Source organism: Microcaecilia unicolor, chromosome 5 (genome assembly GCF_901765095.1).
Source record: "Microcaecilia unicolor chromosome 5, aMicUni1.1, whole genome shotgun sequence".
Lineage (NCBI taxonomy): Eukaryota > Metazoa > Chordata > Amphibia > Gymnophiona > Siphonopidae > Microcaecilia > Microcaecilia unicolor.
Window position 1 is genome coordinate 107,586,763 of NC_044035.1, and position 23,662 is coordinate 107,610,424.

Below are 23,662 nucleotides of genomic sequence, written 5' to 3' on the forward strand. Positions count from 1 at the left end.
TAGCCAGACAACAGATTTTGGTTGGGCCTGAGCAAGAAGTGGGCACCAAGTGTTCTCCCCTCCCACCCCACGAAAAAAATATCTCAGCTGGCGGGAAAACACTTCTTTCCACCTTGGCAGTCTGCAGCAGGCTTATTCTGAAAATTGAGCATGTGCAGCTGCCAGTGTCATGGAGAGTATCGTTTTTGTACCATCAGGGGGAAGTCTTCAGCTGGCGGCGCTTGGGATCCCCACCAGCTACTGCTAAACATGTGCTACTGATGGGTGGGCCTGAGCCCTAAATGAGTTGGCCCCGGCCCACCCAGGCCCACCTGTGGCTACGCCACTGCTGGGCAGGAGGTGCTTATGGCATGTGTTTGAAGCTTCTTATAACTCAAAAAGCAGGGATGTTTGCACTCTCATTTGCAAATCTTTTCCCACTGGAATAATGAGATCTAAAGTAGAATTGAAGGAGTAATATATACTACTCGGCTGAGCTTTAGTCAAGGTTATTTGTATTGATCAACGTTTATGGCCCAATCAGCACCATGGTGACTTTTTCTGAAGTAGTGGAAGAGATCAGAGCCAGTTTGCTGCTTACTGGCAGTAACAGAAACTCCTGTCCTAATCTAAACCTTGATCGATCTTCTTCCTTGTGACTCAGATGTCCCTCTATCTAGCTGTGTTCAGCTTGTAGAACCTTTCCTAGAGGACGGTATCTACTCTTACCGTAACATAGTAACATAGTAGATGACGGCAGAAAAAGACCTGCATGGTCCATCCAGTCTGCCCAACGAAAAACCTATAAGTGTATACCTTACCTTGAATTTGTACCTGTCCTTTTCAGGGCACAGACCATATAAGTCTGCCCAGCAGTATTTCCCGCCTCCCAACCACCAGTCCCGCCTCCCATCACCGGCTCTGGTACAGACCGTATAAGTCTGCCCTCCCCTATCCTCGCCTCCAAACCACACCCCCTCTTCCCCCCAACTGCTCCGCCACCCAATTTCAGCTAAAGCTTCTGAGGATCCATTCTTTCTGCACAGGATTCCTCTATGCATATCCCACGCATGTTTGAACTCCGTTACCGTTTTCATCTCCACCACCTCCCGCGGGAGGGCATTCCAAGCGTCCACCACCCTCTCCGTGAAGAAATACTTCCTGACATCTTTCCTGAGTCTGCCCCCCTTCAATCTCATTTCATGTCCTCTCGTTCTACCGCCTTCCCATCTCCGGAAAAGATTCGTTTGCGGATTAATACCTTTCAAATATTTGAACATCTGTATCATATCACCCCTGTTCCTCCTTTCCTCCAGGGTGTACATGTTCAGGTCAGCAAGCCTCTCTTCATACGTCTTGGAATGTAAATCCCATACCATCCTCGTAGCTTTTCTTTGCACCGCTTCCATTTTTTTTTTATCATCCTTCGCAAGATGCGGCCTCCAAAACTGAACACAATACTCCAGGTGGGACCTCACCAACGTCTTATACAGGGGCATTAAAACCTCCTTTCTTCTGCTGGTCACTCCTCTCTCTATACACAGCCTAGCAATCTTCTAGCTACTGCCACCGCCTTGTCGCACTGTTTCGTCGCCTTCAGGTCCTCAGATACTATCACCCCAAGATCCCTCTCCCCGTCCGTGCCTATCAGACTCTCCCCGCCTAACACATACGTCTCCCTTGGATTTCTACTCCCCAAGTGCATCACTTTGCATTTCTTCGCATTGAATTTTAATTGCCAAACGTTAGACCATTCTTCTAGCTTCTTCAGATCTTTTTTCATGTTTTCCACACCCTCCGGGGTGTCCACTCTGTTGGAAATCTTGGTGTCATCGGCAAAAAGGCAAACCTTACCTTGTAACCCCTCGGCAATGTCACTCACAAATATATTGAACAGAATCGGCCCCAGCACCGATCCCTGAGGCACTCCACTACTCACCTTTCCCTCCTCCGAGTGAACTCCATTCACCACCACCCTCTGGCGTCTGTGCGTCAACCAGTTCCTAATCCAGTTCACCACTTCGGGTCCTATCTTCAGGCTGTCTAGTTTATTTAAGAGCCTCCTGTGGGGAACCGTGTCAAAAGCCTTGCTGAAATCTAAGTAGATGACGTCCATAGCACGTCCTTGATTTAATTCTCCCGTCACCCAGTCAAAGAATTCAATGAGATTTGTTTGGCACGATTTCCCTTTGGTGAAACCATGTTGTCTCGGATCTTGCAACTTATTGGCTTCCAGGAAATTCACTATCCTTTCCTTCAGCATGGCTTCCATTACTTTTCCAATAACTGAAGTGAGGCTTACCGGCCTGTAGTTTCCAGCTTCTTCCCTATCCCCACTTTTGTGAAGAGGGACCACCTCCGCCGTTCTCCAATCCCACGGAACCTCTCCCGTCTCCAAGGATTTATTAAACAAGTCTTTAAGAGGACCCGCCAGAACCTCTCTGAGCTCCCTCAGTATTCTGGGGTGGATCCCGTCCGGCCCCATGGTTTTGTCCACCTTCAGCTTTCCAAGTTGTTGATACACACTCTCTTCCGTGAACGGCGCTCTATCCACCTCATTCTCAGGTGTACTTTTGCTAGTCCCTCTCGGTCCTTCCCCAGGGTTTTCTTCAGTGAAAACAGAACAAAAGTATCTATTTAGCAAATTGGCTTTTTCTTCATCATTTTCTACATAGTGTTTTGTTGTATCTTTTAGTCTCACAATTCCCTTTATAGTCTTTCTCCTTTCACTAATATACCTGAAGAAGTTTTTGTCTCCCCTCCTTACATTTCTAGCCATGTGTTCTTCCGCTTGCACCTTCGCCAGACGTATCTCTCTCTTGGCTTCTTTCAGTTTCATCCGGTATTCCTCCCCGTGTTCCTCCTCTTGAGATTTTCTATATTTTTGGAACGCTAACTCTTTAATCTTTATTTTCTCAGCCACTTGTTTTGAGAACCATATTGGTTTCCTTTTTCTCTTGCTTTTATTTACTCTCCTTACATAAAGGTCTGTGGCCCTGTTTATTACTTCTTTTAGCCTGGACCACTGTCCTTCCACTTCTCGTATGTCCTCCCAGCCCATCAGCTCCTTCCTCAGGTATTTTCCCATTTTGTTAAAGTCAGCTCGCTTGAAATCCAGGACTTTGAGTTTAGAGTGGCCGCCGTCCACATGAGCCGTTACATCAAAACAAACCGTTTGATGGTCACTGTTTCCCAGGTGCGCAGCCACTCGGACATTTGACACACTATCCCCATTTGTGAGCACAAGATCCAACATGGCCCCTCCCTCGTGGGTTCGTTCACCATTTGTCTGAGCAGAGCACTTTGGAAAGCATCCACAATCTCTCTACTTCTTTCTGATTTTGCAGACGGAACCTTCCAATCTACATCCGGCAGATTAAAATCTCCCAACAGCAGCACATCTCTTTTCTTCCTCAACTTTTGAATATCAGCGATCAGATCTTTATCTAGTTCTTCCAATTGTGTCGGGGGTCTATAGACAACACCCACGTGGACCAATGTTCTATCCTCTCTTTTTAAGGTGATCCATATTGCTTCTTCCTTTCCCCAGTTCCCTGTCATTTCAGTCGCTGGGATATCATTTCTCACATACAAAGCTACTCCTCCACCTATATGTCCCTCTCTATCCTTCCTAAAAAGATTATAGCCTGGTATGTTTACATCCCATTCATGGGAACCATTGAGCCATGTCTCTGTGACTGCAACTATGTCCAAGTCAGACTCCAAAATCAGGGCTTGAAGGTCAGGAATTGTTTTGCTTAGACTTCGAGCATTTGTGGTCATCGCTTTCCATGTACATTTCCTAGTATGTGTTTTGGTTTTATTGATTTGTGAGGGTGTTTTCTCTTTGGGTACCTTCTCATATTTTTGTTCCCCCTTCCTTGCTTTTTCTTCTTTTTCCGCTTCAGTTTTATTTTCAGGAACATCAGAGTGCTGTAGTGGAGCAAAAGAATTTTGTAGTGGCAACACTTGTTTGGGCGGATGCTTCTGTATCACATGATGAAGTCTGCCTGAGCCTACTGTGAACCATCTGTTCTTATGTGGTTTTATTCTTTGAGGCAGTGGTGAGAAGTTATGATTCTGCACAGTCCTATAAGTTGCTTTAATTGCATCTAATTCTTGCATTACTTTACAGAGCTGTTGTCTTAAAGTAGATAGCTGAAGACAGATAGGACAAGCTTTAAGTATCCAGATGATTGGCCTTGAAAGTAAAGCATCACAATTATTGCAGAGAATAAAAGTCATCCTGATTGGTTGAAATGGGTATGAACAGGTGTACTATGTTGGAGTAATAGCCTGCAAGACTGCCTGTGTATGATTGGGTAAAGTTAATGAGGACTGGTTTGTCTATAAATGAGTGGCAAACCTTGGGGTGGGTGGGATTATAAGTCCCAAAATGTCAGCTAAATGCTGCTGTTATCAAGGGAATGCTCTAGTTGAATGGACCCAAATGGTCCAGTCTGAGCAAGAATTTTCACTTGATTTAACTTTTAAAACTGATATGGCTAACTTTCCTTATCACTAAGTCTAAATATTCCCAATAATTTTAGCAGTTCCTCTCTATCAGAGTTTGGCAGGAATAGAAAGAAGGCCAGAAAGAGAGAGAGAGAGAGGTTTCACAGTGCTAATTAAAAGTATTAAGCAATAAGCATTAAAATTTAAAGAGATTATCAGGTAGCTCACCTAGAGAAACCAGCTAGTTGAGAAGTGTGGGGATTTATAGGTCAGAATTAAACCTTTCCTTTGCAGGAGATTTTGGTTCAGATTCCAGCACCTGCAAGTTAGAAATAAGTGGTATTCCTTATGTTTGAGGCCAACCCTGCCTCCAACTGTGGGGGTGCTTATCTCCCAAAGTGTCAGAATTTACCTTTTTCAGTGTGTACCTGTATTGTTCATGAGGGCAACCTCTTGTATCTGTTCGTAATGCTATATCTAGTGGGTTAGATTTGCAGGAACAGAAGCCCTCCCTTGGTCTCTGGGGCTTATAAACTCATTGTTGGGGAAAGCTAAAATGAGGAAGAAGGAATGAAGACAATAGGAGTTTGGCAGGACCATTCCACTGAGAGGCAATGTTTACATTACAGTAGGAAACTTTTAAAGTTCTTAGGGGGGTCATAATTGCATATATTAGTAGCTTGTCCAAAGCCAAAAGGGAGCAGGGGGCCAGGCTGATCAGTAGCACAAAGAAATTATCAGTATTGTACTGTATAAACTAGCTCAGGTGAAAGATAACTTGTGGGTTCTATAATCAAGCCAAATTGAAAAAAGTACTATAAAAATATTAGACAGCGATACTGCAAACATAGGGACAAACAACTTGCTTTTAGCAAAAACTGTGTTTAAGCTTTAGGCTGCTGTGATGGTTCCTCAGATCTGGGGTAAATGATTAGTATAATTGATGAGTATTATGGGAGGTTATATTATGGTTTGCAGCTCACAAACTCTGAAGAGAAGATGTGGTTCAAAAATATCCTATTGCACATGCTAGACTTTTGACAAGCTTTCTGGCCCGGTTTCCCTAGCAGAAATGTTTGGTGCTATAGCAAAGTTGCCCTTCGGGAAAATCCCTATTTCAAGTTGGTATCATCTCAAGGTTTGCAAAAAAATGTATGGAGTTTCTCTATTTTGGTGGAGCTTAATTACCTGAGAAGGCCAGGGGCATTGGGTGGTTCTTTGATAAATGTGGTAATCACAGTGCTACATAAACAGGGCAGGGATCCCCTGGACTGTGGATTGTACAGGTCCATTTCTCTTACAAATGTGGATATAAAAATTCTAGCTAAGATTCTACTGTTTAGGCTGGAAGGGCTGTTGCCCACAATAGTGCATGCTGATCAAACAGAATTCATATCCTGGGGACTCCTCAGTCAGCCAAGTTTTTAGAATATCCACACTGAATATTTATGAGAGGGATTGGCATACAGTAGAGGCATCCAAAAAATAAAAAGGAAATTCAAGGACAGGGGACCATGATATAAAGTTGCATTGTTTACCAAGAATGAAGTGGATGCCTGGAATATACTATCAAGTAGCAACCAAAACAATAATAGAATTTAAACAAGCCTGAGACAGATATAGAACTGAGTGGTAAGGCCAGGTGGAGTAAGAAGTAGAAAAAATGAAGGAGGGATCTTGAGTATTCAGTTATATGAAATTTTAGAAGGCAAAAGAGGGGAAAACAAAAACCAGTGGACAGAAAATGGAGGCTAGGTTAAACCCTTAACAGCAACAATATGGATGCACTATTCTGCCTTGGTGATGATCCTAACAACACTGGGATAACCTCCATAGAACAGTGATTACAACCATACAGTGGCGTGCCTAGGCTGGCTGACACCCGGGGCGGATCGCCGATGCGCCCCCCCCCCCCGGGTGCAGCGCGACCCCCCCCCCGGGTGCATTTTTACCTGCTGGGAGGGGGGGGTGCCGCGCGCCTGTTGGCTCCGAATCCACTCGTTCCCTGCTGCTCCCTCTGCCCCGGAACAGGAAGTAACCTGTTCTGCACAGAGGGAGCTGCAGGGAAGGAACGAGCGGGTATTGTAGGTTTTTGTTGTATTTTGGAGGGCTCATACTTTCTACCACAAGTGTGTTAACAGTTAGAGTGGGATATGGGCCTAGGTCCCCTTCTCTACAGTACACTGCACCGACCACTTGACTACTCCAGGAACACACCTGGTTCTTTAATAGTACTGGCCAGAACATCTGAAGGTGTCATAAAGGCCGGTATCCTATTGCACACTGTAGACAGGTACTATTTCATTCACATCTTTGGAGGGTGGGATAGGGTCACTGACCACTAGGGAAGTAAGGAGAGGTCATGCCTTAATCCTTCCAGTGGTTATCTGGTCATTTAGGGCACCTTTTGTGACTTAGTTGTGATTGAAACAGGTCTAGACCAAAACGCCTAACTTTTAGCCCTGGATGTTTTTGCTTTGTTCAATTATGGAAGAAAAACATCCAAGTTCTGGAAATGCCCAAATCTTGCCCCAAACACTCCCCCGACACGCCCCTTGTGATTTCGATGCACTGTAGATGAACTGCATAGAAAAACATCTTGAAATGGGTTTCAAAAATAGCAATTTGGACATTTTTGGAAAAAAAAATCCATCTTCTGCTTTGAGCCAGTTTTGAGACATTTGTCTGTTTTGAAAATGAGCCCCTTAATCCACTGGTTCACTTTTTTAGCTACCTTTTCTTCCACTTACACCATTTCTTTCAGCTGAATTTACTTTAAAGCTGTATGCTATGACTGCTATAAAGGATCTTTACTTTAATTTTAAAAAGAGATCAATGCTTTCTTTAACAAAAAGACAGATGGCCAGTATTATCCCATAATAATTATTACAGACCATTAAACAGAATTACATTTCCTAATTAGTAAAGCTTCGGGACTGGCAGTGTCTAACCTAATATGAATCATCTGGGAGACATTAGTACTAAAACCACAAACACTGCTCTGTGATTATTTTTTAAGGCTGTTCCACTGATGCTAGTGACCAATGTCTTAAACATTGCTGGTGAGATTTATGATTCCTGGCAACTTTATCGCTTGGTTTGATTAACTAATGATTTACTACAGTACTGTGGATATGGGAAAACGTACTGGAAGCCATTTACTAATAGCACATACTAACACTATTAATGAGTGTTATCTACCATAGGGACCAATGCATAAAATGGTTTTCCAAGGTCTGCTAAGCAGAGATGATGATGTCCACCTATCAAAGAAGGGTCTGACTTTGAAAGCAGACTGGGTAACCTACTGAGGAGGGCTTTTAACTTAGGACTGATGGGAATGAGCAGACATAGCTCTCAGGTAAGTAAAAGGCCTAAGATAAATAAACATTAAAGCCCATGTTTACTAAGGTACACTATAGGCGCGTTAGCGTTTTTAACATGTGTAAATGGTTTACGCGCATTAAATGCTAAAGTGCCCATAGAAATGTATAGGTGCATTAGCGTTTAACGCACCTTAATTTTAAAGGCACGTTAGACATACTAACACACCTTAGTAAACATACCCCTCAGTTATTAATTTATTAGGATTTATTTACTGCCTTTTTGAATGCATTCACTCAAGGCGGTGTACATTAAGAATAAATCAAACAATAGATATTTACATCAGCAAAAATATTCAAATCACAATACAAAGTATGGTATAGTATACTACTCACAATGTTAACAAAATACATAAAACATTTTAATAGTGTAGGGCAGTGGCGTAGGAAGGGGGCGGGGGGGCAGTCCGCCCCGGGTGCACACCGCTGGGGGGTGTCGGCTCCGCGCTGGTGCACTGCCCTCTCTGCCCCGGAACAGGTTACTTCCTGTTCCGGGACAGAGAGAGCAGTGAACCAGCGCGGAGCCGACACACCCCAGCAACGTGCAGTCGGGGCGGATCGGCCCTCCCGCCCGTCCCTCGCCACAGGTATGCGCTCCGGGGGGGGGGGGGGGGGAAGTATGCGCTCCGGGGGGGGGGGGGGTGCGCAGCGGTGACCTGCCCCGGGTGTCAGCTCCTCTCGCTACGGCTCTGGTGTAGGGTATAAGCAAAGATGGAACATATAGATAGGCAAGAGAGTAAAAGGAGTTAGAAAATAAGGGGACTAGTTTAAAGAAAGTTGCACATAAGGTCAGAGAGGTGATTAACTATTATCTCGGCTAGGGTAGGAGTGGATAAACATCTTACAGTTACGAGCAATTAGGCCTTACTGTCATAAAGAAGCTTTTCATGTTTTAGTACAGGTTATGCTTCCTCACATAGATTACTGTAATATTCTTTATTCAGATATTAGTGAGACATCACTTAAAAGACTTCAGCTGTTACAAAATACCACAGCCAGATTCATTTTGAAATCTAGATACAATAGAGCTTCTCCCCTTTTCATTGATACATTGGTTTCCTATTGAAGCCGGTATGATATTCAAATGAGCTTGTTTAGTTCGTAAGAGTCTATGGGTTTAATGCCTGAATATTTGGTTGTTTTTTTCCCCCTTTGTGCAAAAGAGATACCCACTTTAAAGATTCATTAATTTTGTATTTTCCTACTTCAGCCTGCTAGTGTTTGGAGCAACTTACCAAGGGAGATTAGGATACAGAATTCTTATTCTTCATTTATTGGATGAGTATTTGAGTACTTGTCATGCGCACTGTATTTTTGTGTTCTATTGTATTTCCCAGTTATTCGCTGGCTTCTTTATTGCTTCGATACCTGCTTTGAACCCTGTCTTTCTTAGAGAAAACTAAAACATGTCCATCAATGTAATGAGGCAAAATCAGGCAACTTTACCAGATACAACACTTATTGGCTCTTCCATGGCAGAATAACACTGGATGCCTTCTAAAACCAGATTACAGATACGTCACACTTCTTGTCTTCCCTGGTCTAAATCTGATTTTTTTTTTCCCTGTTGCTTTCTCTTTAAATTCACAGCTCATTAGGGCAAAAATTTTTTAAAATGCTGGAGCTTAAAAAAAGTTAACTTACTAATTAGTCCACTAAAAACTGCCTTGGCCAAGCATATCTGAAGCTATTAAGAGAAATCCTGGTATTCGCAGTACCATTCCATGTTGTGGCCTGTCTGACTATAATAGTGGCAAAGCTCAGAAAAAACTAACACATACTTTGTAGAAATCAGCTTAGAAAAAGGCAGGTAGTGAGTCCAGAGCCATTAGCTGTTCAAGGCCCTTTTCTATACAGCTCCAATAGCAAGAGAGAGCATAATTTTAGTCTCCAATTGTACTTCCTGAGGTGAGGATGAGGGAATACCAGGACTGCTGTCCCACTCACTGATCTGCATTTACCAGGTATTGGGGCAGAAAATAAGGAGAAAACCATCAGGCTAATTTTCGAAAGAGAAGGACATCCATCTTTTGACATAAATCGAAAGATGGATGTCCTTCTCCCAGGGACATCCAAATCAGTATAATTGAAGCTCGATTTAGGACGTCCCCAACTGCACTCCATCTCAAGAACGGCAAAAGTTCAAGGGGGTGTGGTGGAGGTGTAGCGAAGGCGGGATTTGCGTGTGCCTAACACTTGGATGTCCTTGACCCATAATCGAAAAAAAAAACAAGGACGTCCCCGACAAGCACTTGGACGTTTTCATCCTGACCTACTTTTCTTACGACTAAGGCACAAAAAGGTGCCTGAAATGACCAGATGACCACCGGAGAGAATCAGGGATGACCCCCCCCTTACTCCCGCAGTGGTCACCAACCCCCTCCCACCCTCAAAAAATATCTTTAAAAATATTTTGTGCCAGCCTCAGATATACTCAGATCCATGACAGCAGTATGCAGGTCCCTGGAGCAGTTTTACTGGGTGCAGTGCACTTCAGACAGACGGACCCAGCCCCATCCCCCCATACCTGGCTTGCATTTGGTCGTTTTTGACATGGACATCTTTGGTTTCGAAAATTGCCGAAAATGTCCAAATCTAGGGACGGTGAAATTTAAGGATTTGGACATCCCTGATGGTATTTTCGAAACGAAAGATGAATGTCCATCTTGTTTCAAAAATACGGGTTTCCCCGCCCCTGGATTTGGATGTTTTGCAAGGATGTCCAAATCACAACTTAGATGTCCCTTTTGAAAATGCCCCTCCACGTATCAAAGTATTTATTTTCATATGTAGCCCTGGGATTGTGAGAATTGTTCTACTAGGCAGCTGCCTAGTACATACCTGGATATGGAATTTCCCCAGTACATAAACAGATTTGTATTTTTGTTAGTGTACTAGCTGGGTAGTGGTTAGTGCAGCAGTCTGAAAATCTGGGGAACTGGTTTTGATTCCTACTACAGCTCCTTGTGACTCTAGGGAAGTCGCTTAATCCTCCATTGCCCCGGGTAGAAATTAAGTATCTGTATTTAATATATAAACCACTAATTGTAACCACAGAAAGACAGCAGATCATGTCATCTCCTTTCCTTATACTGTCTGATCTATGAGGCTAAGGCTTAGACCTGAAGGCTCTCCCCAGTGACCGGGGAGTATCACGAAAAGACGCCAAAGACAAGATTCAAAGGTTGGAGTCCCTTCTACTACCAGTTTCTCCCTCTGATTAAACTAGATCACTCCCAGCTTCTCCCCCTTCCTAGAGGGAACTAGACAGTCCACCAAGGTCAAACAAGTATTAGCACAGTGAATGCAAGCAGGTATCCTTCACTGCTAGATTCTCAACTGCCCTACACATATTTATAATTCACCCTCCTGACAAAGATGAAAAGTGATGAAGAACTGCGCCCACCAAACAGGAAGCTGGGATTTGAATGGGTGGGCCTGGCTGCTTTTAGCTGATAAGCAGAAGTGATACAAAAACACATAAATGCCTCATAAATAATGACAATAGCAAACTGAAATTTATGAAAAGTCCATCCTGTAAAAAAAATCTTGGCTTTTGTATAGTAATTAGAAAAATAAAAAAGTAAATTTTGAAAGCTATGTATACTCATACACAGAGTATAGGAAGTAATAGCTAGAGGTTATAATAGAAGAGACTGATTTGTATTTATCAGCAGTCAAGGAAATGAGCTTCATGGAGAGCAATAACTGGAACATAATTATACCGGGCTATAATCTATTCAGGAAAGACAGGGTAGGAAGAAAGGAAGGAAGGATGAGTGGCACTATGGGCCAGATTCAGTAAATGGTGCTCAAAATTTGGTGCTGAAAAAACATCGGCACTAAATGGTATTCTATAAACAGAGGATCCGGGATTGACACCCTTTCTAAAAATAGCACACAGTGCCAGGATCTGCACCCAACCTTGGGTGAGAGGAGTTACACCACCTGAAACCAAGTATAAATCCCAGTATGCGAGTTGTGCATGGATCTGAATTATTCTATAACACCGTGCACATTTTAAGTGAACACCCGCCCTTGCTTCTCCTATGGCCATGCCCCCTTGCAGATCCATGCATAAACATGCACGCAGTATTCTATAAATTGGAACACGTGTGTTTTTTACATGGATCTGCCATTTTCTGCCCTGTTTTGGCGCCTTGCATCCATTAGAATGCTTTTCAAGTAATACCCAACATTCAGCATTATATATATATATATATATATATATATATATATATATATATATATATATATATATATAATTCTCCTGTATATGTAAAACAACGCTAAAGAGACAAAATTGCAGGTCTTATGGTAATTAGGAAGCACTAACTCCCAGATTCTGTAAAGGATGCCCAAAGGTCTCAGATTCATAAACTACAGGAGATTTCACAGAGAGAAAGACAGACAGTATCTGAAAAAGTAAAGCAATGATGCAGTGGAAGAATAGCTAGCAAATACAATAAAACTTGAACTTTGTACCACAGCATTAACATAGCCTCTAGCAGGCACTGCAGGACCTATAGTCTTAGTGGAGAAAGAGAGAGAGAGAAAGAGAGAGAGAGACAGACAGACAGACAGAGACAGACCCCGGCTGAATATCGGCTAGGACCTACATAACTTTTGTTTTACATTTATTCCTTGTGTAGCACCTCAAGTCTACCATGGGAGGTCATGGCAGCCATTTTCTGGATGCAGTCCAGTGGCGTAGCCACAGGTGGGCCTGGGTGGGCAGGGGCCCACCCACTTAGGGCTCACACCCACCCAAGAGTAGCACACATTTAGAAGTAGCTGGTGGGGATCCCAAGCTCTGCCAGCTGAAGACTTCCCCCTGATGGTAACAAAAACACTATTCCCCATGATACCGGCACCTGCACATGCTCAGTTTTCAGCACATGCCTGCTACAGACTGCCAAGGTGGAAAGAAGCATTTTCCTGCCAGTTGAGATATTTTTTTGGCAGTGGAGGGGGGAGGGGAGAACACTTGGTGCCCACCCACTTCTTGCCCTGGCCCACCCAAAATCTGGCATCTGGCTACGCCCCTGATGCAGTCGCAAGGGACAGCAGCGAGTTGGCCTCACTCTTGCCTCCATCGGCCCCACTGGACCACCAGGCATCTAAGGTAGGCCTAAGGGGACGGTACCTGTTTCGGAGGGAGGGAGTAAAACAAATGTTATGTGGGTCCTAGCTGATATTCAGTGCCAGGACCCACAAAGATACCTTGACCAAGTTAGATCAGCTTTTGGGCTGTCCTATCTTAGTCAAGTTAGCTACGTAGGTCCTGGCACTGAATATTGCTGGCACATTGCATAACTGCTGGTTCCTCCCCAATACCGTCCTTGGTACCTCCCTTGAGCCCTCCACTTTTTGGAGGGCCAGTCAGAACCAATATTCAGTGGCACTGCCCAGTTAATGTGCCACTGAATATCAGTGGCTGGGCATCCAGGAGCGATTTAAGCAGGCCGGTGCATCTCCTGTCCATTTAAATTGTTTTGAAAATTGGCAGGCAGAACTCCACAATGTGCACCACATTCCTCACAAAACACAGAAAAAGAGGTAGAGATTACTGGTGCAACTAACAGCATTCTATATTTTCTTTTTCCTTTACAGACACAGGGGCCGATATTCAGACCACAGGAGGTAGCACAGCTAACTTCTGTGGTTAGCGGCAAACCTGGAAATTCAATGCTGGGCCATATCTGGCGAATGGTGTTTAATTTCCTTTTTTTGGGCCACTATGAGCATAGCTGATTAAGCCGATATTCGTTGGCTGACCAACTAAGTTATAGTGGCCAAAGATAGACCTGCTCTTAATGTGGGTCTGTCTGGCTACTAAAATTAACTGCTCATTCAATGAATATTGGCGCTAACCGGCTATGTTTTGCAACATAGCCAGTGACTGGGCTAGCTTCTAAGCGCTAATATTCAGCCAAGATAGCTGGCTATCTCATCCTGAATATTAGTGCTAAGCCAGCTTAAGGCTGTTTAACCAGCCAAGAGCCATTCCTTGCTGGTTAAATAGCGCTGAATGTTGGGTGGACACTCTTTCATTTTCACATCGTTGAGTACTATCCAAAAAATTTACTTTGATGATTTAAACCCAACTGAAGAATGCAATATTAATTCAACCATGTGTTCAAGAATAAAACCAACATTTCCAGTTAGAATTCAGAGACCCAACATGTGTAACTATCTAATTAAGAACATACCTGAGGCCGGCTTTCATCCTCATCCTTGTAATAGTAAAGCTGGTCTCCTCTTAGGACAAACCATCGTTGTTGCCAGTTCTTCATGATGCTTCTTTGCTTTTTCAGCCACCCTGATTTCAGCGCTCGGTTCTGTAGACCAGGAGTTGAGGGCCGGCTGGAGGATGCTGTATGCTCTCCCATCACCAGGCTCTTTGACCGGGCTAAAATATAGACAAAGAGTACATCTATGAACTATAGGCTTGAAGACGGTATAGGTTAACCAAGATCTATTATCCTAATTGAGGGCAGTTTTCAAAAATGTTTCTCTGTGGATTTTCTTCATGTTCAATTGTGAAGTGCTGCGTACGACTGGTAGCGCTATAGAAATGATTTGTAGTAGTAGTAGTAGTAGTAAACATGTTCACCTTTGTAAAATGATCTTGGGAAAATTTACCCAAGCTCAGTGAGGGTAAAGGAATGTGCCTTTGCTTGACAGTGCATGTACTTTGGGGGAAATCATCATATGTGCTTCCTAGTGTATGCCTTGCATATGCTACAAAGCTGCTACAAAACCTACAGTGACAATTCTCTAAATGGGTGCCTCAGTATAGGCACCCTAATACTTGACATTAAGATTCCTTTAAAGAATACTAATTTAAGCCAGCATTGGTGCACCATATTATACCATGTCAATAGCAGGCATAAATTGGCGCACTTAAGCACACCATGCGACACACAATTTATAATATTCTGTAAACTGTGTGTGTAACTGGGATACATGCCCATGCTGTGTCTCAGTGGCGATCCTTGGTCGGCTGCCACCTGGGGCGGATCGCCGCTGCCCCCCCCCCCACCGGGAGCAGCAGCGTTCCCCCCGGCGCATCAACACCCCCCCAGGTGCATTCTTATCTGCTGGGAGCAGCCGTGCAGCTATCAGTTCCGCTGCTTTCCTGCTCCCTCTGCCCCAGAACAGGAAGTAAACCTGTTCCAGGGCAGAGGGAGCAGGAAACCAGCTGAGCCAACAGCCGTGTGGCTGCTTTCTGCACCCCTCCAGCGGCATGCACCCAGGGCAGACCGCCCCCACCGCCCCACCCTCGGTACGCCACTGCTGTGCCCACATGTATGCCTCTTGCTGTTAGGTATTTTGGCACTTGATGCCACCTTATAGAAAGCACCTAGAGGGGAATTCTATAAATGGAGTTCAAAATTCAATGCCCAAAAACATCAGTGCTAAGCACGATTTTATAAAGCGCACACATCCTTTAGAGAATCACGCTTAGCACTGATTCCCACACCTAACTGTAAGTGCCCGACTTACACTTGCTCAAACCTGGTGTAATTGCTGGCACCCAAGTTAGGTGCCCTGAGGCAGTATTCTGTAACAACTACCGAACACTGCCTGAAGTGTCCATGCCACTGTCATGGCCATGCCCCCTTTTGAATTATGCATTATTGCAGTTAGGTGCCCTGCCTTATTGAATATCATGTAGCCAGTTGCACACGCAAATTTTAATGAGTGCCAATTATCAATAATTGGTTGTTAGCACCCATTGTTCAATTAATTGCACATGCATCTCTGGCACCACCTATAGTATTCAGGGGCTAGTACACTTGGAGAAACATTTTTGATACGGCATCTAAGTCCAACTTTGGATGTTTTGCTCAAGACATCTAGAAACCAAATAGCAAATATAGCCATTTTTCGAAAATGGTCACATGCTAGATGGTTTTGTGTTCTGTGCATTTATCATTTTGGTCCATTTTTGAAAAAAAACCCATCAAAGTGCAAAACACACAAAATCAAGCCACTGGGATGTAGGAGGAGCCAGCAATCTTTGTAGACTGGCTACACAGACATCCTTGGAGAGCAATGGAGCACCCTAGGGAGCTTCATATAAAAACTCCCTGGTACACATCACACCATTGCTCTCTTGACTGCTGAGCCCTCAAAAACCCACTGCCCCATAATGTACACCACTACAATATCCCTTATTGGGAAGGGGTCACCTATATGTGGGTATAGTAGGTTTTTGGTGAGTTTTGGAGGGCTGACACATTCCATAAGTCTAAGAAAGTATTATTTCACAGAAAGGTTGGTGGAAGCGTGGAATGGCCTCCCCGTGGAGGTCGTGTAGTCGAGGACTGTGTCAGAATTTAAGAAGGCATGGGATAAGCATGTGGGATTGCTTAGGAAAAGGAAGAGTTAGGGGTTTCAGAGGATGGTCAGATTGGATGGGCCATTTGGTCTTTATCTCCCATCAAGTTTCTATGTTTCTATGAACCTGAGTCCCCTTCTTCACAGTGCACTGCACCGACAACTAGGCTACTCCAAGGACCTGCTTGCTGCTTTAATAGGACTGGCTATAACATCTGAGGCTGTTACAGAGGAATATGTACTGTTTCTTTTACATCTTCTGTGGTTACAATCAAAGTGGTTTACATACTGTATGCAAGCACTTATTTTGTACCTGGGACAATGGCGGGTTAAGTTACTTGCCCAGAATCTCAAGGAGCTACTGCAGAAATCAACCCAGTTCCCCAGGATCAAAGGGGAGGTCATTCCTTTATTCCTCCAGCGGTCATCTGGTCATTTAGGACACTTTTTTGTGGCTTGCTCATTATTAAAACAGGTCTAGCTCAAAACGTCTTAGTTTTTAGTCCTGGATGTTTTTGTTTTAAAAAAATGTACAGGTCTTAGGAATGCCCAGATCCTGCCCTTGACACAAATCATTGAGATTTGGATGCACTGCAGATGAACAACATAGAAAAATGTCTGGAAAATGGGTTTTGAAAATACTGATTTGGATGTTTTGGAGAGAAAAAAAACATCCAAATACTGCTTTATGCTACTTTTTAGATATTTTCTCTTTTGAAAATGAGCCCCATAGGTGTCCGTCAATTAATAGCACTTTTGATGTACCTAAATGGCACGTACTTATAGGCACCTGTTCTGTCCCCATTACATGGGGCAGCTTGTGCTGTCTGTGTGTAATAGATTATACCAGGTCCCTGCATTTCAGTGGTCCTCTGATTAGCCATTATACACATCTGTGTTCTGCTCTTAGTGTATTTTGAAGCTTTGTTGTTACTTCCTGGCTCTGGGCAAGCTGGGAGGAACGGGATTGCCCCCTACCTCTGATTGCTATCTTGAGGAAAAGTTGAGAGATATGGTAACTGCACCTAGGTCATAGATCCAGCATGTAGAAAGCTTGAACTCTCCATGCTGAGACAATAAACTGCTGCTTATTTTTCCTTTTAGAGGTGTAATCCATAGTGATTTTTCACCTGTTGTGGCTGCTGCTGCTGCTGGGGTAACTGTTAGTGCTATGTTTCAGTATTCAAATTACCATTCACTGACAGTTCCTCCACTCTGAGATAGGGGTTAATCATAGACATAGACTCACTCTGTAAGTACAGAATCCCTAATCCATCTAAAAGCAACTGTAAGTGATTAATTTGTTTTATCTTGTCATTAATTGTATTAAATGAAGAAAGGATTAAGGACTAGAGTCTCTTCTTGGGAATAGCAACCATGGGTTTAATTTTTTTTTGAATAGATTCAATATATAATATTGGGTTAAAGGTCAGAAGAGTGAAAAATCACTTCTTTATTACAGTGTTTCATAGGAATCATCACAAAGCCTCAGTGATAAATATTAGTTACATCAGTGAGAGCTAGCAACTGTTTTACAAGACTCTTAATTGCTGCAGAAATCAGTCTGTGTGTGAAGAATTAATTGTTGTGAACTATGGTGACTGCATGAGGACTGTCAGGATTGAAATATTCTTAGTATAAACTTAATTTGATAATTCAAAAGTTGAAAAAATAAAGTTGTGTGATCAAAAACTGACAGGAAAGTCTTAGACTGCAGAAGTAGAACAGTGCATAAGTACATAAGTAGTGCCATACTGGGAAAGACCAAAGGTCCATCTAGCCCAGCATCCTGTCACCGACAGTGGCCAATCCAGGTCAAGGGCACCTGGCACGCTCCCCAAACGTAAAAACATTCCAGACAAGTTATACCTAAAAATGCGGAATTTTTCCAAGTCCATTTAATAGCGGTCTATGGACTTGTCCTTTAGGAATCTATCTAACCCCTTTTTAAACTCCGTCAAGCTAACCGCCCGTACCACGTTCTCCGGCAACGAATTCCAGAGTCTAATTACACGTTGGGTGAAGAAAGATTTTCTCCGATTCGTTTTAAATTTACCACACTGTAGCTTCAACTCATGCCCTCTAGTCCTAGTATTTTTGGATAGCGTGAACAGTCGCTTCACATCCACCCGATCCATTCCACTCATTATTTTATACACTTCTATCATATCTCCCCTCAGCTGTCTCTTCTCCAAGCTGAAAAGCCCTAGCCTTCTCAGCCTCTCTTCGTAGGAAAGTCGTCCCATCCCCACTATCATTTTCGTCGCCCTTCGCTGTACCTTTTCCAATTCTACTATATCTTTTTTGAGATACGGAGACCAGTACTGAACACAATACTCCAGGTGCGGTCGCACCATGGAGCGATACAACGGCATTATAACATCATACAACGGCTAAGTGTGCCATATGTAGAATTAATGGCCAGTCTTAGGCAGGAGTGCCAGGGGTGGTCACACAGGGGCTCACATTTCCAGGGGTCCCATGACTGTGGCCTCAGCATGCCCCTCTTTTTTTCTCCTCACGTTAAATCCAGTGTTTCTTCTTCCCACATCCTCAAGTTACTTCACCTCCCCATACGCCGGCTGCAAATAAAGCACACTACTGGAGCCGGTATCGGGACCTTCCCTCTTCCGGTTCTGCCCATGTGGAAGCAGGAAGTTGCTACATGGAAGGCAAGACCAGCAGAGGGAAGGTCCCAATGCCAGTTGCAGCAGTGCAGGACTGGCATCCTAAACTACCCTCCTTGTTTCCCATATACAGCATCTCTCTTAATTTCTCCTTGCCCCTCCCCCTAACCTGCTACCTCCTCCCCAGCACCTCTCTGTGTCTCCCTTCTCTTCTGCTGGTGGGCAAGGCTTTCTGTGTATCAGGGCAGGAGCAGCGATGTAGACAGGCTGCCGTGGCAGCCCCAGAGGCCTTCTCCCGGCCACGTCTCACCCTCTTGATTCCCCCTGAGTGGGACATGGCTGGGGAAGGGCCTCCAGGGCTGCCAAAGCAGCCAACTTGCATTGCTGCCTCTGCCTTTGTCACAACACAGAGGAGGCTTTGACCACCGGCAGGATAGAAGAGAGGGGAGAAAGATTCGGGAGGGCAGGGAGAGAGGGATAGATGTTAGCATCAAGGGGGATAAAGAGAGAGGACTAAGTGTTGGCATTGAAGGGGCTGTGGGGGGGGGGGGGCAAGGAGAGGGATAGGTGCTGGCATTGAGGGGGGAAGATGCTGCACGGGTGGAGGTTGGGCACCAACTTATAGGTTTCAGGGGGTGCCAGAAACCCTAGCACCACTGTGCCTTAAATTACAACTGGGCAAACTGGCACCAGGGATGAAGTAAGTTTAGAGGATCCAGGAGGGAGGAAAGGAGAGGTACTTCATTTGAGGTGGGGGAGAAAAGAGAAATATGTTGGACATGCCAAGGTGGGGGGGGGGGGGGGGGATGGAAGGAACAGAGAGATGGATATAAGCTGCACTATTGGTTGGGACTATACCCAGGTGGGAACTACAGAGAGATGGACATGATCTGGGCCGGGGGGGGGGGGGGAGGCTGGAGGGAAATGGACATGTGCTGGGTCGGGGCATTGAAGGGAGATAGAGATAGGGATGTGCTGGACTGGGGTGTTTAGAAGGAGAGGAAGATGGATATGTTCTGGACCTGCTAGTATGGGGAGGACAAGAAAGGAGATAGAGAGCCGACTGGGGGAGGGAACAGATAGAGACCGGATCGGGGGATGAGGAGTGGAACATAGGAAGAGAGATACTGTACCCACAGATGGAGAGAAGGAGTTATGCCAGACCACAAGGGGGGCAGAGGATAGAGAGGGAGAAATGATGGATGTGGGGTATGGGAGGAATAGAAGAGAGATGGGACTGACAGGGCACACAAGAGATGCTGGGCAGGGACACAGGGAAGATGCTGGACAGCATAAATAGGGATGCAGAGGGAAGATGGATGACAATGGAGAGAGAAGAAATGTTAAGTGGACAGGAGATCCAGGAAAAACATTTTTAGCATTATATATAAGCTGACAAATTCCAGACCATTCCTCTAGCTTTGCTAAGACCTTCATCATGTTATCCATCAGGGGTGTCCACCCTATTTCAGATTTTGATATCATCCACAAAGAGGCAAACCTTACCAGAAAGCCCTTCAGCAATATCAGTTACATAAATATTGTGGCACATCAGGGCCACCAAGAGGGAGTGCGGGGGTGGGGCAAATTTCCCTGGGTCCAGCCTCCAAGCTGGGGACACTGGCAAGCTTCTTATTGCTGCCTGCTTTTGAGTCTGTCCTCTCCTGCTCCTGTCTGTGCCAGGAGTCAGGACCCAGATGATTGCATTAGCGTGGTATCACGTTAATGCAATCATCTAGGTCCTGACTCCTGGTACAGACAGGAGCAGGAGAGGACAGACCATGGGAGCAGGCATGCAGGATGCAACTTGCCAGCTCCAGGCTCGGGCCCTCGGGCCCCCCCCCCCCCCTTGGAGGCAAAGACAGAAAGGTAAGGGAGCAAGCGGGTGGGAGCGGCAGTGCGAGTGGAGGGAGGCAGTGTGAGTGGGGAGGCGGTTTGCAGCAGTCTGATGCTGCCCTGGGCCTGCACACCACTGGTAACATCCTTTTCCTCAGACTATGTTTCATTTACCACTACCCTCTGTCACCTTCCACTCAACCAGGGCCTCCTAATTCCTTTAAAATGACACTATTCTTTCGAATACTTGTGAGGATCTGTGTATCAAATCTCTGAGTAAGAAATCTTTTCAGCAATTGCTGGTAACAGGTGACATGCTGGATCATCATTGTCAATTTTTGCCTAACTACCTCTTCACACTCTCCCCCTTTCTGTAAACATTTTTCAGATTGTCATTGGTCACCTTTTTCAGACCAATGTTCATCGCAAATCTAAATCGTAAATAACTATCATCAAAAAGATTCTAGTATTGGCAACTAAGCAGCAATCTTCAGATCCTTTTCACTGCATTATGAAGCAGACAAACATTGACTTGACAGACAATAAATGACTGGTTTGAGGTTTTCAGCTACATCAAGCATTCCACAAGGCTACAATTTCTACTTAATTGGTTCTAAAATGGATTGAAAGCATCTCTCATCAATACTGAGAGTTCTATTGTATAAAATGTGAGCTCAGAGTATGGAGGAGTAGCCTAGTGGTTAGTGCAGTGGACTTTGATCCTGGGGAACTGAGTTCAATTCCCACTGCAGCTCCTTGTGACTCTGGGCAAGTCACTTAACCCTCCATTGCCCCTGGTACAAAATAAGTACCTGAATATATGTAACCCACTTTGAATGTAGTTGCAAAAACCTCAGAAAGGTGATATATCAAGTCCCATTTCCCTTGGCAGTCAGTGTGTAAATCCATGCATCAGTCATCCATCTTGTCAACATCACAGTCAAATTCTTCATTCAATTTGCCATCATCCTGAGAATGAAGGAGAAAAATTATCCTGTTCTCATCTATTGTGTATATTAATGTAAATGAACTGTTCATAATTATTCCCTATTGCAAGTTTTCTTTTACAGACATTTGATAGGGACATCATGGGAAATTGTAATGCCTAATATACAGGGTGTGGGAAAACATTTGAACCAAGGGGCTCATATTAGACACAGTATCTGGAAAGAACAAACCCAGTGCAAACCAAACATTCTATTCCAACAGATATAGCAATTTCAAAGGCACAAGCCATAGCTGAAATATGATTGATTTCAAAACTGATGCAAGTTCAATATGGAGGAGCAGAAGTTGCAAGGGTTGAACTAAGATTGATTGTAAAGTTTATGAAACTTAACACAAGCCCACTTTAAAGGTATTGGGGCAAAATAAAACATCAGTTTAAAAGCTGATGCATGTTTAAAATCAAGAAAAACAAAAAGCACACAAAACTGAGTTAGAGATGAGGCAATTTAATAGAAGAGGACTTATTTGTAAGGGCTATGAAAATGATTTGATGTGGATTTGAAATATTTATGCAACACTGCATGAGATCCAAGAACAGTCACAAAATTGCCACCACATAGCTATGTCATAAGTGGACACCTCCATTTAAGCACCTTGAGGCCACATGGTAGGAGCCAATTCTATAACGGAACCTAGAAACCCAGGTTTTGTTGTCAAGTACTAGGGTAACCCAATATTGTCACTCCTAACATTTAGGCACCCGCAGTTAAATCAGCTCTAGACCTGGTATAACTGCAGGCATCAATGTGGCAGGTGGGGGCCCACAACTTACAGTATTCTGTAAGTTATGACCATATGTGAGAGTCCTATGTCACGCCCATGCTTATCCCATGTGTAAGCCCTTTTGCAAAAATGTGCTATGTAAGTTAAGCTAGATGGACCATTGGACATGTTATGAGGTTGTGGGGTGGTACACTTAGGAGTAATGTCAGCAAATTCTTTTTCATGGAGAGGGTGGTTGATGCCTGGAATGCCCTTCTGAGGGAGGTGGTAGAAACAAATACACTGACGGAATTCAAAAAGGCATGGGATAAATACAGAGGATCTCTGTTTAGAAAATGGATGGTATAAAAAAATAATAAAACCTTAAATGGCTGTAGGTGTGTGGACGTGCAAGTGATGCTTCGATGGTGACTCCAGCTATGAAGGACCAAGACCAGTACTGGGAAGACTTTGTAGGTCTATGTTCTGTATATGGCAATCTGTAAGATATGACCATATGTGAGAGTCCTATATCACGCCCATGCTTAACCCATGTGTAAGTCCTTTTGTAAAAATGTGCTATGTTAAGCTAAGCTAAATGAACCACTGGACATGTTATGAGGTTGTGGGGTGGTAGACTTAGGAGTAATGTCAGCTCGTGCTGGACATAACTTAACTCTTTCCCCTTACAATTCCCTAATATGTCTGGAACACATGAACTGTACTCTACTACATCACTCTGTATTTGTTCAGACCGGTACTGGTGATCGCTTGTACGGTACTATGTAAGCCACACTGAGCCTGCAAATAGGTGGGAAAATGTGGGATACAAATGTAACAAACAAATAAATAAATAAATCCAGTTTAAGATGGGCTGGAAAGGGCTTCAATGGCAAATTCAGTAGACGTAACCAAGGACAGTGCTGGGCAAACTTTTACAATCTGGGTCCTGCAAATGACAAGATGGATTTGGACAGAGCCAGGTACAGTCTTATCTCCCAGAAACACCAAGAAAGGCCATGATCAAGTATATAATATGTTCATTGTTGATTTAATCATGAACTGATAATGAATCAGGTCTTTATCTGCCGTCACTTATTATGTTACCTTTTACTTCATTTTGTGAACAATACAGTTGAAATGTTAACACTGAAATACCATAGCTCATACAAAAATGTCAAATTATATTTTGCTACTTTTTATGGCATTTCAGATGGGACACAATACCAAGCAATATAGGGCCCGATATTCAAAATCATTTAATGGCCAGAAGAGGCTGTTTAAATGCTTGTTCAGGACTAAGCAACAATATTCAGCAGCACTTAA

General features: G+C 43.9%; 1 protein-coding gene across 3 annotated transcripts in view; it reads right to left on the reverse strand.

Annotated features, from left to right (window-relative positions):
- Positions 1 to 23,662, reverse strand: part of ARHGAP22 (Rho GTPase activating protein 22) — a 341,624-nt gene that overhangs the window by 256,516 nt on the left and 61,446 nt on the right. For all 3 annotated transcript variants that reach the window (XM_030203167.1, XM_030203166.1, XM_030203169.1), the window contains exon 2: positions 14,030 to 14,229. In XM_030203167.1, coding sequence (XP_030059027.1) covers positions 14,030 to 14,229 — 200 coding nt within the window. The remainder of the gene's footprint in view (positions 1 to 14,029; positions 14,230 to 23,662) is intronic.